The sequence below is a fragment of the Populus euphratica genome, unplaced genomic scaffold (assembly GCF_000495115.2).
Source record: "Populus euphratica unplaced genomic scaffold, PopEup_1.0 scaffold57.1, whole genome shotgun sequence".
NCBI lineage: Eukaryota > Viridiplantae > Streptophyta > Magnoliopsida > Malpighiales > Salicaceae > Populus > Populus euphratica.
Window position 1 is genome coordinate 236,166 of NW_011499919.1, and position 16,301 is coordinate 252,466.

General features: G+C 34.2%; 2 protein-coding genes across 5 annotated transcripts; both read right to left on the reverse strand.

Annotated features, from left to right (window-relative positions):
* Nucleotides 1–362: 362 nt before the first annotated feature.
* Nucleotides 363–2,710, reverse strand: LOC105134921 (uncharacterized). Of its 3 annotated transcripts, none has more exons than XM_011039521.1 (3): nt 2,665–2,710; nt 2,589–2,631; nt 363–2,365 (listed from the first exon to the last, which is right to left on the reverse strand). In XM_011039521.1, exon 3 carries the CDS (start codon nt 2,011–2,013, stop codon nt 634–636), a length of 1,380 nt encoding a protein of 459 aa, XP_011037823.1. In that variant the 5' UTR covers nt 2,014–2,365; nt 2,589–2,631; nt 2,665–2,710; the 3' UTR covers nt 363–633. The 3 variants fall into 3 exon arrangements, with proteins under 3 accessions (XP_011037823.1, XP_011037824.1, XP_011037822.1); XM_011039522.1 differs by having other exon boundaries at nt 2,589–2,634; nt 2,665–2,681; XM_011039520.1 differs by having other exon boundaries at nt 2,589–2,687.
* Nucleotides 2,711–8,334: 5,624 nt separating this feature from the next.
* Nucleotides 8,335–14,017, reverse strand: LOC105134922 (probable copper-transporting ATPase HMA5). 2 transcript variants are annotated; one of them, XM_011039523.1, is made up of 9 exons: nt 13,814–14,017; nt 13,292–13,569; nt 12,279–13,024; nt 11,691–12,162; nt 11,422–11,589; nt 10,650–10,904; nt 10,274–10,396; nt 9,516–10,001; nt 8,335–9,077 (listed from the first exon to the last, which is right to left on the reverse strand). In XM_011039523.1, exons 2-9 carry the CDS (start codon nt 13,565–13,567, stop codon nt 8,679–8,681), a joined length of 2,925 nt encoding a protein of 974 aa, XP_011037825.1. In that variant the 5' UTR covers nt 13,568–13,569; nt 13,814–14,017; the 3' UTR covers nt 8,335–8,678. The 2 variants fall into 2 exon arrangements, with proteins under 2 accessions (XP_011037825.1, XP_011037826.1); XM_011039524.1 differs by having other exon boundaries at nt 13,292–13,572.
* Between the last annotated feature and the right edge of the window lie 2,284 nt (nt 14,018–16,301).

Sequence of the window (16,301 nt, forward strand, 5' to 3'; positions counted from 1 at the left end):
TTCCTAGATGAAGTATTTCGGTGAAGACCACCATAATTCCTAGATGAATAAGTATTTTGGAGAAGACCAACATAACGTGCACAATGAAGGTTCTTACTGTCTTACAGATCACTATTTGGCAGGAAAACTTAAGCTGCTTAAAAGTTGTATTGATATAGAATGGCCAGTGCAAACTAGTGAAGGGTAGAACACTAAAGAAAAGAAGATAGATGGGCGTTTCATTAACTGTAAATGGGAATGCTTGAAGCTTATTGATTTGGTAGACCAAACAGAAAAAATCAACAAAGTTTCAAGCAAGAAAATATCACACGCGAGCATGGAAAGGGGGGAGGGGAATGGTACCATTCTGTTTGTGAGTAGGATTGTAGCTTCTGTTCATGTAGTTATTACTAGCAAATTAAACATTTTACAAGTCATATAAACAACAATTAAGTCGTAAAAGGAATGCATTAAAAGAAGACAAGCAGTTAAAAGCTTCTGCACATTTTACAAGTCATATCGAACATTCCTAAGGTTAATCTAAGGCAATATATGCGGTACATGATGTTAAGTATCATGTACATAATGCTATAGATATTGCATGAAAGTCATACAAGATACCAGGAGTGAACTGTCAATCCATCAGTAAAGAAGCTATTGAGGCCTGCTCAGATCAATTGGATCTCTTCCTTGCACTCCATCAATACCAAGGCAAGCAGGGTCGAATGATGGTTCTGAACTCCTAAAATCCATTTCCAGTTGCTTTTGCCTCAGTTGCAAAGCACTCTGCTCATTCTCCAGCCTCTTCCACTCATTCTCCAGCCTCAGCCTCTCGAACTCCTTGTCTTTCTTGCTGCAGTATCTCAACCACTTGAACCGTTGTTTCTCAAGTTCAAAAGTTTGTGCCTGGATGCTTACCCTTTGCTCTAGGAGTTGCAACCTCTGCTTCTTAATCCACTCCTTTCTCTCCCATGGTGACACTGCAGGGTCTTGAAAAATCGCTGCCATTTCAACATCAAAACTATTTCGCCCACCTGATTGAGACCAACGATGGGCATGATCATCATTCACTCGCCCCTCACAAAATTGGCCTACCCTCTCCCCGTCCTCATCAGCATTATTATTTTCTTCATTATCTGATTCATCATCATCACCATCACCATCGTCACTGTCACCATTTCCCTCAGCTTCATCCTCCCCTGACCCATTATTATCTTTCGAGCTCCTCTCAAGGGGTAATGAACAACCTTGTAGATCAAGATCCTGGCAATTGGGTATTCTTTGCCCATTATGGTAAGCACACATTTCCTTATAAAACAAATGTTTTGAGCCCAATATCTTTCTGACATCATCCTTCGCCTTGGCTGAAAGATGAGGCATTTGATCCATAAGGACAGGGTTCTCCACCACTGTACAAGTAGTTCCCCTCCCAAGAATCTCATTCAGCCTCTTGTACCTCTTATTCAGATCATTGAACTTATCCTCGCACTGTTGTGGCGAAACATGACAGCCCTTGCTAATCATTAGCTTCGAAACCATTTTCCATTTACCTTTCTTCTGCAAAAGCCCAGATTTTCTCTTAAGCCCCTCAACAGCATTAAGCGTACCATCATCACCCACACAAGCAACCACTGCAATAAGAAGCCTAACAACATTATCTGTCCATTTCATTCGCTGCCATGGAGATCCCTTTTTTCCCTTAACACCAGTAGAATTCTCACCATGCCCATCTTCCATAAAACTCTGGTCATCATCTTCGCTCGCATTGCCACTGCTTGCACAATTAAAAGGACTAACAGCTTTTCCTTTACCAAAATTCGCTGAATATACTTTTGGTGGTGTACCTTTCACTTCAGTTAGCCCAATTGGTTGGTGATCATTATCAAAACAACCCACTAAGTTCACCTGATGTTGGTGCGCTAAGGAGGGATGACCTAACTGGGATTGTTGGTGTCCATGAATCGGGGACTCAAGGTCTAACAAACCACTATTTGGACCTGACAAAAAACGACCTCCCAAACCCGAATTATCCATGGCAACACACTTAACTCCTGAATTCCAAAATCCTAATGAACCAAAATTTCAAATTTCATATACTCCAACGCTCATGAAAGTAATCACTCCATTAATAACTACGTGGATCATCTAAACCAAGTTTCCATTATCAGAAACTTAACAGCCAAAGAAAAGAAAACCCCCCAAAAATTCCCACTTTCTCCCATTTTCCCTCATTTTTTCACCAAGCAAACAAAAGGGTCGCCGTAGAAACCTCAAAACCCACCAAAAAACCCACCAATCCAATCCATATTAGAATGAGTACTAATCATCCAAAACCACCCTACAAGCTTAATCTCTAATATTACTCAAAAACCCAGTATTCCTAAAGCTGCAAGTATACCAAAAAAGGGTAACTTTATAATCAAAATCAAGTAAACAACCCAACAAGATCCAATTTTTTCTATACCAAGCGATAAAGGTTGAAACTTTCCTCATTAAATTATTAAAAAATGGAAATTTTTTCATTAGCTAAAGCTAAAAAACACAGTACAAATGAAACTATACTATATGATTGATAAAAAAAAAAAAAAAGGCGTTATTTTCAAGCTTACCCTTTTAGTGATCCACAATGGAGGAGGGTGCCCTGTGGGGGAGAGGTGGGGGGGGAGCGCTTTTTTTATTTTTTTTGGAGAGAGAGAGAGCGCTTTGAATAGATGGGTTTTAGAGAGACAGAGAGGGTTTTGAGAGAATATACTTAGATATGCCACGTGTAGAGATGTAGTTGTCGATGAAAAGGTTGCTGGCTACAGACAAGGAATGTTGCTAATTCCCAAGTATCAAATGGGTTAGGCGAAAGGGACAAATTCAGTTTTCACCCTTAACGTTTATGTTTTGTCTAAATTTAGCTCCACAACTTTTTTTTGTCTCAATTTTCCCTTTCAAATTTGAAACTTTTTTTATTTTTCTCCTTTGTTTGGTCTCCATTTAGTACATTGGCAAAATTGAAGAGATGACTATTCGAATAATCCAACATAAACTTTTATTCTACACCATGTAGCATTAAAAAGTTTTAGGATTAAATAAATTTTATTTTCTAGTATAGAAGTGTAACACTTTCCCTAAAAAACATTATACTAGGAGCACCATCACCTAGCATTCTTTTTAAATTAGATTTGTTGAAATATAATTTAATGATATTTACTTATATTAGGAAATTAAATTGTTTTATGATCTCTTAAGTAAAAATATTTATTTATTAAATCATATTTATATTTTTATGGGATGATATTATCTAACCAATTAATGTATCAATTAAAATTAAATATCTTTTTAAATGATTTTAATGATACATTTTATACTTATAACAACCAATCAGCCTATCGATTTAATCAGATTAACTTTTTAGATAATTTAAAATTAAAAATAAACTTAACTCGACTCAAGCTGGACCTTGGATAGATGGTCATCAAGTTGACATGTGGCCGCTGGTTCATTAGTGTTCTTCAACAATCTAAATAATGAATAGATGGTCATCAAGTTGACATGTGGCCCGAATAACTATAGTCGCTGGTTCATTAGTGTTCTTCAACAATTGAAGAGTATAGAATCAGGCCTCCTCATCTCTACCTGTTTCGTGCCTTCTCTGCTACCAATGCTTGAGCCCTGACTGTTAGTTAGGAACTACAAATACAAAACCTCATGACAAAGCGAGCTTTGATTAAACTTATGTCAAGCACGAAATGCAGAAATGACATACAATGTAAGGTATTGACTATGTTTTATTTGAAGCAAGTTACAAAGTAACAGCTGCAGAAAGCAGCAATTGGGACAGAAGCCATGAGTCCATCTCTGTGCTAGCAAGTAAACAGTTTTACAGAGCTTTATACCAAGAGGTTACACATAAGACTGCAACAAAAGAGAAGAACAGACCACACTAAGAGATGAAGCAGCCATGCAAGCACCAGCAAGCCAAGGAGGTAACCGAATTACTGTGAAAGGGTACAGAATTCCAGCAGCGAAAGGCAAGCTAATCATGTTGTAGCCTAGTTTCCAGAAGCAACTAATCCAAATTTAGGATATGGTCTTTCGCAATGTATAGTCTATGGCTGAAACTACATCTTTCAGTTGCTTTTGATAAGCAGAGCAGCTGTAATCCACACCAACTCAACATGAAGTCCACACAGGTTGTTGTAATTTAATTTTAAATTTATTAAAATTTTACTGAATGTTATTTTATTATTTATAATAAATAAAACAAAAAAAAGTTTAAAATATATTTTCTCAAATTAACCGCATCTTTCGATCAAAATCGAGTCTACCAGATCAATATAGGTTATCAAAATCGAGTCTACCAGATCAATATAGATTAAACCATGTTGACCAGGATAAAAAATAAGTTTCGGGTCGTTTCAGGTCAAAACCATCATTTTCGGTTAGAACCAAGTTCATCAGGTCAATACGGGTCCCAAGGATGAAAAATGAGTTTCAGGCTGTTTTGGGGCAAAACCGAGTCCACCGGATCAATATGGGTCCCATCATGTTAACCGAGATAAAAAATAAGTTTCAAACTATTTTTTGTCAAAAAACCCGGTCTACCGAGTTGATACTCATATAAAGATTTTTTCGATAATTCAAATTTATTTTTAGCGATTGAAAAGTTTTTTCTAATACTGATTTGAGTTTTTAATTTTACCCCTATAAATAAATATTATTATTATATATAATAAAACAAAAAAATAATACAATTTTGTCACAGTAGGTAGAGGATTTTTGCCAATAATAAACGGTACAGCTGTAACATTGAAATTTTGCACAATACATGATTTTATGTTCCCTTTTCAGTGGCTATAAATAGCCAGTGAAAATATAACAACCAAAAAAAAGGGAAAAAAAAGAAATCTGAATCCAAGGGTTTACTATTTATGTTTACTATTTGATAATATTAATGTTTTTTTCTACTTTTTTTCACGCGAGTAAAATATTAATTTTTTTTTAAAACAATATGAAAAAATATCAAAAATATCCTAACAGTTAGATCTAATAGTGTTTAAATCTAGGCTTTTAATTTAATAGGATACAATAGGGTTTACTACACTAGATTAAAACTCAAATTCATCTCAGCCTTTAAAATAATATCCTTTAATCCTGTTGCACCACGTCATCAGGTGTACCAAACACTCGGTATACTACGCCACACCGGATCACTACTCAGCCCATCCAAACTATCTGATCAACTTGCAGATCAAGCCAATCACAGCCGCATGATCAGTTCATTCCCGATCCAACGGTTCACAACCTTCAGACACATTGGCACACCATGCTCGCGTTCACACTGTAGCAACATCTCGGAGCCTCTCTCTTCTCTCGCCGGTGAGACTCTCTTTCTCATCTGATCTCCCATTTCCGATCATTTTAAGCCCTTAAACCACCATAGAAAGGTGAATCGCCCCCTTTAAAGCAAAACCCCAACAGATTTACACGTTGTCACCGTCTCATCTAGCCGGAAAAAGGTCAAGATTGTCATCGGCCACCCGAAGCTTCAAACCGATTATTCTCCCTCATCAGCCATCAACGAAAGTCAAAACCACCGTCATCAGAATCTTCTCTCTTAGATCTATCAGAATCAACCATCTGTTTCCCGGAATCTCATCAAAAAATTTCACCGCCTCCAACAGTAACCGCGGGTGAGGCACACGCACCGCCAATGGCATTTTTGTAAATATCTAAGAAATCCAAGGGTATTTTAGTCTTTTACCATACAATGATGCTCAAGTAATTTTTTATATTTTTATATATAAATACTTGTAAAAATTTTGCACGTAAAAAAACAAAAGAAATATAAAAGAAATAGCAACGCAAGTCCAACACTCATCTTATTATGTCATCGCTCGTGGGTTCAAAACTCAATTCTCAAATATAGATATACTCATTTCTCAACGATATCAAAATAATTTTTGTTTTATAAAATAAATATTATTTGTTGATACGTCTCTTTTATTTACAGAAAAGAACCGATGTCAAAAAATAAAATACCAAATATGGATTATGTCCATTATTATTTCTTTTGGTAAATCAGATGTAACTCTTCTTTTTACGGATAAACGTCAACATTTTAGACAAAATCTCCAAGTTTTAGGAACTGATGTCATTTTTAACATGTCTTCTATTTCAGGGACCGGTGTTAACCATCTTAAAAAATTTACAAATAAACTCAAAATATAATAGCATTTGAATCAAATAATTTAAATTTATATAAATTTTAAATTTTAAATAATTTAAATTTTAAAATTGAATTAATTTTTTAGTATGGTATTATAACCTTAATAATCAAGTAGTCATGTATTTAAATTTTATTATTTTTATTTATTTAATAAAAATTAAATATAAAATAATATAAATTTATATAAATTTTAAGTTCATAGCTAATAAAACAATTGACCATAATAATATAAATTATATTTTATAATTTTACATACCAACTTAAATTGCTATTTTTTAAGCTGTGTTAAAATGAAAAAGCAAGTCACCAAAGGCCGTAGGGAGATAAGAAAGCAGCCTAAGAAGCCAAATGCTTATAGAAAAATCAAAAAAACTAGTCAATCCCTAAATAATCAAATTAAATAAGTTTAAATTGTTCTTTATTTTAAAATAATTGAACCAAACCAAAATTGATAGATTTGAATTAGTTTGATTTGAATTTAAAAAAAAACTAATCTAATTATTTTTTTAATAAAAATCAAACTAAATAAAAAATAACTACTATTGTAATAGATAAAAAAAAAAAAAAAAAAAAAAAGGGATAGAACCATTTGAATCAAATAATTTAAATTTATATAAATTTTAAATTTTAAATAATTTAAATTTTAAAATTGAATTAATTTTTTAGTATGGTATTATAACCTTAATAATCAAGTAGTCATGTATTTAAATTCTATTATTTTTATTTATTTAATAAAAATTAAATATAAAATAATATAAATTTATATAAATTTTAAGTTCATAGCTAATAAAACAATTGACCATAATAATATAAATTATATTTTATAATTTTACATACCAACTTAAATTGCTATTTTTTAAGCTGTGTTAAAATGAAAAAGCAAGTCACCAAAGGCCGTAGGGAGATAAGAAAGCAGCCTAAGAAGCCAAATGCTTATAGAAAAATCAAAAAAACTAGTCAATCCCTAAATAATCAAATTAAATAAGTTTAAATTGTTCTTTATTTTAAAATAATTGAACCAAACCAAAATTGATAGATTTGAATTAGTTTGATTTGAATTTAAAAAAAAACTAATCTAATTATTTTTTTAATAAAAATCAAACTAAATAAAAAATAACTACTATTGTAATAGATAAAAAAAAAAAAAGGGATAGAAGGGACTAAATACCCATGTCATGTAAAATTGACAGAATGGGCTTGCGTTCGTCGGCTCAAGAGAGAAGAAGAGCATCCATGTGGAAATTTAATAACATGTCACGCTTTCTGGGGTAACATTTATTAAAATGTTGTATTTTTGAAATACGAAAAGCTAAAGAGTTCTATTTCATAAAAAAGACAAATTTAATTGTATTATTCTGTTAAATTTTTTTAATTACTGTGCTAGTCTTTATTTATATAATTTTGCCCAGCCAGCCAGCCAGCCAGCCATCTCTTGTTTTTTAATGCTGCTGAGCTTCCCACCTTGAACTTGCTTCCTTCTTTATTCCATGAAAACCTTAACTACCACTAAACAGGAACTACTGCAGCTTCTTTATTGCAAATTGACTGACTATTTGTCTCTAATATGGATTCCCTTGAATTGAAACAGTGTCTAATGAGGTAGGATCGTCATCAAATAAATGTCTTATTATCATTGTTGCCATATCCAACTCCTAGAAAATGACTTCGATTATTAGATCATGAGGTCATAGATGGGTTAGTGAATCAATTTAGACGAATTAATTTTATTAAAATAATGTCTTTTATTCTTTTCTTACAAGAAATTATTAATATTAATCTGATTAGATTTAAATTAAACTCCATCATGTAAATTAAATCACTAAAGATTTAATTTGGTCAACTGCATGAAAGTCTTTTCCCGATGCAACTTGAATCCAGACATAAATTAGGTTCTGGATATCAGATTTCCTAAATCAATCCGTCTAAGTTGGGCCAAATTTAATGTCCATGCTTGTTACTTGTTATCTTGCTTTCTCCCACAGTACTTTGGATGCTAATCTATTTTCTGTTTTTCTTTGGAAAAGGTCACAAGCAGCAACACCTGCTCTTTCACATGAAAGGAAGGGCACAGCTATGATCTGGGGAGGTAAAAGAAAGCATAAACTTCCAAATGATACATGCCATTGCCATGCTATATATGTTCCCAATGAATTTCCCACTATGGATTTCGTAATTTTTCCAATGCATACACTAAATTAGAAAGTAGAATTGACTTTTCCTTCATTCTGTTTATTGCAACTGGCAAGTAGGAAGACTGCAAATGGGCATAGTGTATGGACCACTCTAGTCATTTCTCATTCAAATCTTCCAATCCTTTTTTGCTCTAGTGTATTAGTTCCTGAGATCAGGACAAATTTATTGTGTATATACCAAGGGCATGCAAATGTTTATAATCACAGCAATCAGAGCAATGGTAGATACAGATAAAAGAGTAAAAACTAGCTAACATGAGATTGTCAAATATCGTGTAATGAGTTTTCCTTCAAGAGGCTCTATCTCTAACACGCAGAGGCTTCTTATAAGACTGCAACATGAGAGAAGAACAAACCACGCTAAGTGATGAAGCAGCCATACAAGCACCAGCAAGCCAGGGTGGCAACCGTATTCCAGTGAATGGGTATAGGACACCAGCAGCAATAGGCATGCCGAGTATGTTATAGCCAAGAGCCCATACATAGTTTAGCCGTATCCGGGACATGGTTTTTCTTGATAAATCGATGGCCGTAACTACATCCTCTAAATTGCTTTTGATGAGAACTATATCAGCAGCTTCTATGGCCACATCAGTGCCGGCACCAATTGCCATCCCAACATCAGCTGCAACTAGAGCTGGTGAGTCGTTTATTCCATCTCCCACCATTGCTACAGTCATTCCTTTTCCCTGCATTCAGTTTACAAATTTATGAAATTTGAACATTAGTAAGAAATCAGTTCACACCCAACCCAACCCTATTGCTGTTCAATCAAAATGCAAAAGAATGACTAAAAAACAGAACCACTCAGACTCTTAAAACTAAATTAGCTGCCAATTCTGGAAGTTAAAACTCAAAAAAGTTTCATGTCATCGTCTTGCCCTGGGACTCATCTAGGATTTCATCCAATGTAAACTGTCTAACATTTTTTTTTTTTTCATACCATAATACCTTCAATATATAAAGGGATGGGCATTTGCATGTTTCCTTGAATGTCACCATCCTCTTAAGATTAGTACAGGTTAATCATTATTCAAAGCTCCAATTCATTAACATATAACAGCACGTCACAAATTTTTATTTGCCTCCTTCTCTGTATATTTTCTTGCATTGGAAAGTAAGCATACCTGTAAATCTTTAATCCTGTCAGCCTTTCCTAATGGATCTGTTTCCGCAAACACCTTCTCAATCCCAACCTCCTTAGCAATGGCACTTGCTGTGGCCCAGTTATCACCAGTCACCATGATGCTTGAGATGCCCATGGAACGAAGAAAAGAAATGACACACTCAGCCTCTGGCTTCACTGGATCAGTCACAGCAAAAGCTCCAGCAACCCCTCCGTCTATGGCTACTAGCACACACGTTCTAGCTAATTGCTCATGTTCTCGAATGTAGTTCTCAACCTCAGAACCAACTGAGACATTACAAGCCTGCATGAGCCTCCTGTTCCCAACCAAAACATTTCTGTCACCCACTTTTCCACTCACCCCAGCTCCAGTGTGCACTTCAAAGTCCTTAACCTCTGCAATATATTCTGCACTAGGAGCAATCTTCTGGCGCAGCCTCTTAGCATGCTTCACCACAGCTTTTGCTATTGGATGTTCACTATTTGCCTGAGGATATGGATGGGGAAATAAAAATAAGCTATCTTCCCCAACATGTTATGAGTATGATTTCAGTATCTAATATATCAATGATTGTTCAAGAAAACAATAATTAGTCATATTTCATAATACTTCAGGAATGGAAACTAATCTTATTTTTCTTAAAGTGGCCTCTCCAACCTTTTTTTTTAATGAAAATCAAGATGTTTTTATGAAAATCAAGATGTATCTAAATCCTTTAGTGTTGATATCAGAACAATGCTCGAGATATAGATGCCCACCTCTGCAGCAGTAACCATGTCACAAAATTCCTCCATTGAGAAACTGGAAAAGAGCACAGCACTAACTACCTCTGGTTTTCCAACTGTTAATGTCCCTGTCTTGTCAAAGACAACCGTTTTCACCTGGAGGACAGCAACAGCATGATCAGTTACAAGAGATATTGAAGTTCATCAATTGACTTTGTCCCTAGTGAATATAAAATGTATTTGTGAAATCTACTCTTGTCTAATGTAAAAAATGGCAAAGCAAGTGCTTCATGGGAAACAAATCTACCACGGATAAGGCTTGCTAAGTTCTCATAACAGCAAAGGAGCCCATGCATTAAACCCAGTTTCTGACAACAGAGATGACGGTTTATCAGAAAAGTTGCCTTACCTTGTGCGCCTTTTGAAGTGCATTTCCACCTTTGATGAGCACACCTTGAGAAGCACCCTTTCCAGTGGCAACCATGACTGCTGTTGGTGTTGCTAGACCTAGAGCACACGGGCAAGCAACTACCAGTACTGAAATACCAAACTGCAGTGCAAGCTCAAATCCATCCATTGCTTTGGGTATCCAATGTTTTGGGTAAAGACCAGCTTCTCCAGGTATAAACCATCCCAGCCATGTAATAAATGCTGCAATAACAACCTGAAATGGCATTTCCAAGATACATAAAAATTGGAATGTTCTGCATTCCCAGTCATCCCATATAATAAAAAAAAAAAAAAAAACAGTTTTGAAACATGTGCAAGAGTGAAAAGATCAGAAAGTGCATTGCCCTCACCATTATTATATGTACAAATGGATGCCTTATATCATGAAAGTGCAAGCCCTTGGAAAGAAAAGAATATAAAGAGAGAACTAGATGAAAACACACACAAAAGGAAGGAGGGAGAGGGAGAGAACTCTTCAAGAAAATCAATTAAGCTTAAGGAAAAAAAAAAAACAGAGAGAGAGAGAGAGGGAGAAACTCGCTTCATTTTCTAGAATGATGCATCTCCCTCCTAGCCAGACAGCAAAGTCTATTATTTTTAAATTACTTAATTTTTTACTGATTCAAGCAATAGCAAACTTTTTTGTAAAGCATGCGGAGTGTGTCATCTCATAAAAGACCTGATATCCAAACATTAATTAGGATATCAAACTAAGGATATAATGAACTCACTGTAGGAACAAAAATCTTGGAGATTTGGTCAGCTAGTTTCTGAACAGGGGCCCTGGAAAGCTGAGCAGCTTCAACAAGTTGAACAATTTGGGAAAGTGCAGTTTCTGATCCAACATGAGTAGCCCTGACCAGTATGCACCCATTCTCATTCATGGTCCCACCAATCACCTGTTAACAATTGAAACAGAAATTCCTGGCTGAGCCTTCTGAATTGTACAAGTGCTGCACATAAAATCTATGTAAACAACAGATGAATTGCAGTGTTATACCTTGTCTCCTGGTCTTTTAGCAATGGGCCTTGCCTCCCCTGTGATCATACTCTCATTCACATAGCTTTGACCATCTATAACAATCCCATCAACAGGGACCTTTTCCCCTGGAACAATCTTAATCATGTCACTCCTTTGAATCAGTTCAGTACTAATGTCCATCTCTGAGACAACATTTCCATCACTATCTACTGTTACCAAATGAGCTGTATCAGGAGCGAGTTCAGTCAGCTTTGCTAAAGCATCTGAAGTCTTGCCTTTAGCCACAACCTCCAAATATTTTCCCAAAAGAATAAACGATATCAACATGGCACTAGTCTCAAAGAAATCTTGCCCTTCAAATGTATCTGACATTATAGCTTTTATCACCATGTATACAGAATAGAAGTAAGCTGCGTTAGTGCCAAGTGCAACTAAAACATCCATGTTAGCAGATTTCCGTCTCAAAGCATGGTATGATCCCACATAAAACCTGAAAATAACATCAATAGCAAAGATTTTAACAGTCTGAATTTCACTTATCAAAGACAGAAAATGTAGAAGTAAAAATAAAATTGATGAACATGAAATTAATGCTTATTTCAGTACCTTCGGCCAACAATGAACTGCACTGGTGTACAAAGGATCAACCTGAGAAGCATCCCAACTGTGAGCATGTTGTGAATCCTGTATTCTAACCAGTTACCATAAGGATGAAGCATTGGGAGTACCATGGAGAATACAAGTACTGGAACAGAGAAAAGGCAACACAGCAAAAATTGGTTTCTATACATCCGAACTTCTTGTAGTTGCTCTGTTTCTCTTCGTCTTGGAGGAACATATAATTCTGCGTGGTAAATGTTGGGACCAGATGATGCATCTCCAATGCGCTGTATAATAGATCTTGGGCCAATGAGATCTGGATCATAGCAAACAGTTACCTTATGTTCAGCTAAGTCCACTTCAACATGATTCACACCTGGTGTGGACTCAAGACAGGATTGGATCATGTCACCATCTTCTGCAAAATTAAACCCTTCAACTTTAAGGTGCACCTTGTTCATGTCATTCCCAGAACTGATGAGCTCAGCTCCAAAGCCAGCATCTTGTACTGCTTCAAGAATGCCGTCTGTATCAATGAGGTTTGGGTCAAAGTGGACCTTTGCTTCCTCAAGAGCTAGACCCACCACTGCTTTTTTAACTCCATCAGTCATTAGAAGGACACGTTCAACAGACTCAGAGCAGCTGGTGCACATCATTCCTTTAATCCTAAGCCGGCATACTTCTATATCATGCTCTGGAAATTCATCAACAGGAAATCCAGCATCTTCTATAGTTTCCTTGATTTTATTAACCTAAAGACATTAAAAAAAAAATCATAAATTTGCTACTCATCAACAGGAGAAAAATACCATACAAATTAGTACCAACAAAAAATTCAAACTAGCTATCTCAAATCCGAAATCAAACAAATATTACAGAGTCCACCACATGTGCCTTTTCATCCACATTTGACAAGTATAAATAATCGAAACAAAAAAACTCTAAAACATACTTATTCTAACAGGACAAAAGAAGCATGACTAACAATAAGCTTACACAAGTTTTCCAAGCTGACTTACATCAACAAGCTCAGGCACATAAGTGATAGCAGCACGGCCATCAAGGGGCGATATTACAGCACTTTCAATCCCATGAACCTCTCCCAACATAGATTCTATAGACGTCGAGCACGATGTGCACTTGATTTCCCCTATTTTGAACTTAACAGTTCTGACCTTCTTATCTCCTTTACCAGGGAAGACAGTAATTGCAACATCCTCCGACGGCTTCAGCAAAGGTGCCTTCAGATCATCATCTTCTTTCCCGTTGATTTTCATTTCACCATCCAAGCCCATATCTGCTAAATCAGAATAAAAACACTAATTTAGCACTGTTTAATCCAAAATAAAATAAAAAATCAATCAATCAACCCCCATGATTGAAACTTTAACAGGATCACAAATACAAAAAAAAAATATTTCTAATTTACCAAAATAAATCCATAACTTATTGAAATCGAACCATTTCAGCAAAACAAATATTAAAAAAATCAAGTTCTCCAAGTCAACAGAAAGGCGGGGAAGCAGAGGAAAAGGTCTTACTTTATTGATGAAATCGATCGTTCTCAAAGGGGGGATTTAGGGGTCACGATTTGATGATTAGGGTTTTGTTGATTTTGATTGAGATGAGATACAGGTGTAAAACGTCGGAAGGAGGCGGGAGAGAGAGGGGGGGGTTGCGTTGCGCGAGAAAGTTCTGTGCTTTGGGGGTTTGTGTGGGCTTTTAAAGGTTTTTGAATTTTTGAAATCTTAACGGTTTAAATAAAGCCTTCCCACCCGGTCGAGACTGATCCACTTGGCATTGTATAACTGGTGGATGGACTGCAAGTGGAGAAAATGGTTTTCCCTTGTGTTTATAGAGCGGTGCTTAGAAGTTGACAACTAGATCCCTCATCTTTTTTTATTTTTAAACTTTGGTACATTGAACAATTCAACAATGGTTTTGAAGCACCACCATGATCATCATCCTTGATCATGATATATTAATCTAGTTATTTTTTCTGTTAAATTTGAAAAGAAAATAAAATATATATTAATCTAGTTCAAACTTGATCATGTCAGCACCAATTAGTTGTTTTAAAAGATTGAAATAATGATGGCTTGATAATAAATTTTTGATAAGTTTGACTTTGTAGTTCACAAGTTGACCCAACATTTAATCTGAATTGAAAAGATATGTTTATATACTCGGTGGTGGGTGCGGATTTAATTTGATTTGCTCTATTTTTACTCAATTTAACTATTTAGACCAGCTTAAATAAGTTTTGAGCCTTGTAATGAAAAATAAAAACAAAGAAAGAAATGGTGGAAAAAATAAATTGGAATATTTTCACACACAAAGTAATGAAAAAGGCACCATTTTCTGTCCTTGAATTGTTTTTTCAATGTTAATATAAAAAATATATTATTTTTAAATATTTTTAAATACTTTAAAAAATAAATTGTAGATAAAGCCATCAATATCAATATCAATAGCACAGCATGTGATAAAGCCATCAAAGGTATAGAATGATTAATTATTGTATGTAGTTTTTTTTTCTTGTCATTGTCATCTAAAGGATAATTGTAGTTGTTTTTTAAAATATTTTTTATTTAAAAATTTATGAAAATAATATTTTTTTTATTTTTAAAATTTTATTTTTGACATTAGTATCAAAATATTCTAAAAAGACCAAAAAAATATTAATTTGAAGTAAAGAAAAAAATAAAAAAATAATTTTTTTAAAAATGTTTTTAAAATATAAAATCAAACGCATTTCGTTGATCAAAATTATGACAAAATCATGAGCTTATATTGCTTAATGAGGTTACAAAATGAATCTAAGAGCTTTCAAGCAAAAAAACTAATCATATTTCAGAATAGGGAATATTTCTATGTTTAGGTCAATAAATATGAGAAGAGAAAAAAGTATGTTAAGCAGAAAGATAAAGTGAGGAGGCGAGAAAAAATGAGAAAAGAAGGGAGCGTGAGCAAAGTAATAGCAATATGGCTACGTGATATTGCGTGAGTTGTTCTGTTATTTTAAATGGAGTTTTGTTTTTTTTTTTAATTGTGAAAGAATTATTTATATGATAATATGAGGTATTTATATATTTTAGTTAAATTATTTTATCTCAAGGAGAATGATGTAATAATAAAAAATAATTATTTTTTTCTCACAAGTGTGTTGGTTCAAGGATGAAAAAGGTTATGCTGGAAAATAATTGATAAGAGAAATAGGTCCATTCAAGGAGGCATGGAGGCAAAAAAACATTCATTGATTAAGAAAAGTGAACTTCGAGCTAACAACTTGTGTATAAGTTGACAAAACTTTTTATTATAATAAGTATTTATATGATTATTAATTTTAAAATTTATAAAAATAATTGAAATATACATAAACTAATTAAATACTTAAATTACAAAAGAAATTTTATGTTTTTAGCGGGGAATTGGAGTTTTTATGAAATGTCAATTAAAAAAATATCGGTTCATATAGTTGATTTAGATTAAAAAATCAAATTAAATTGAATAAAAAGAATTGAATCAATTGGTTTGAATTTATTAATACATAATAAATCTAATTTGAATTAATAGATTTTTAACTGGGTTAATTTTGAGAGACTTGATCTAATAGATTTTAGTTTACAGCAAGCTATGAATTTACAATGAATTTCTTTAGTTTATTTTTATAAAAATACCAAACCGTGTCAAACTAATTTTTTTTTTTAATTAAAACCAAAATTATTCAATTTTTTTTTTAAATCATTCGATATAGTTTATCTCCAATCACTTTTTTACAGGTATTTTGGATAATCAGAAGTATGCTCACCTTCACGTATTGGACAACCAAAACTAATCTTTCATTACTCAAAGATTAATCGAGACAAATCACATGAACATGCTTAAAGTAAGTCTGGCTCTCACTACTAGCTAGATGTTCTTCCATATCCAGATCAAGGGTTGGTGCGACTTTTGCCCTTCAATAATTTTGGCAAAACATAGTTGGGAGTCTTGATTGAGGACCACTTCATCGTTCTGGATGGTCCT

What these genes read in the sequence shown, in the direction of transcription:
- LOC105134922 (XM_011039523.1), bottom strand. Translation starts at nt 13,567, where the DNA reads ATGGGCTTGGATGGTGAAATGAAAATCAACGGGAAAGAAGATGATGAT. An exon ending in CAGTTCATTGTTGGCCGAAG is followed by an intron (nt 12,163 to 12,278) that starts GTACTGAAATAA and finishes TGTTATTTTCAG; the next exon opens with GTTTTATGTGGGATCATACC. An exon ending in ACATGGTTACTGCTGCAGAG is followed by an intron (nt 10,002 to 10,273) that starts GTGGGCATCTAT and finishes CCATATCCTCAG; the next exon opens with GCAAATAGTGAACATCCAAT.
- LOC105134921 (XM_011039521.1), bottom strand. Translation starts at nt 2,013, where the DNA reads ATGGATAATTCGGGTTTGGGAGGTCGTTTTTTGTCAGGTCCAAATAGT.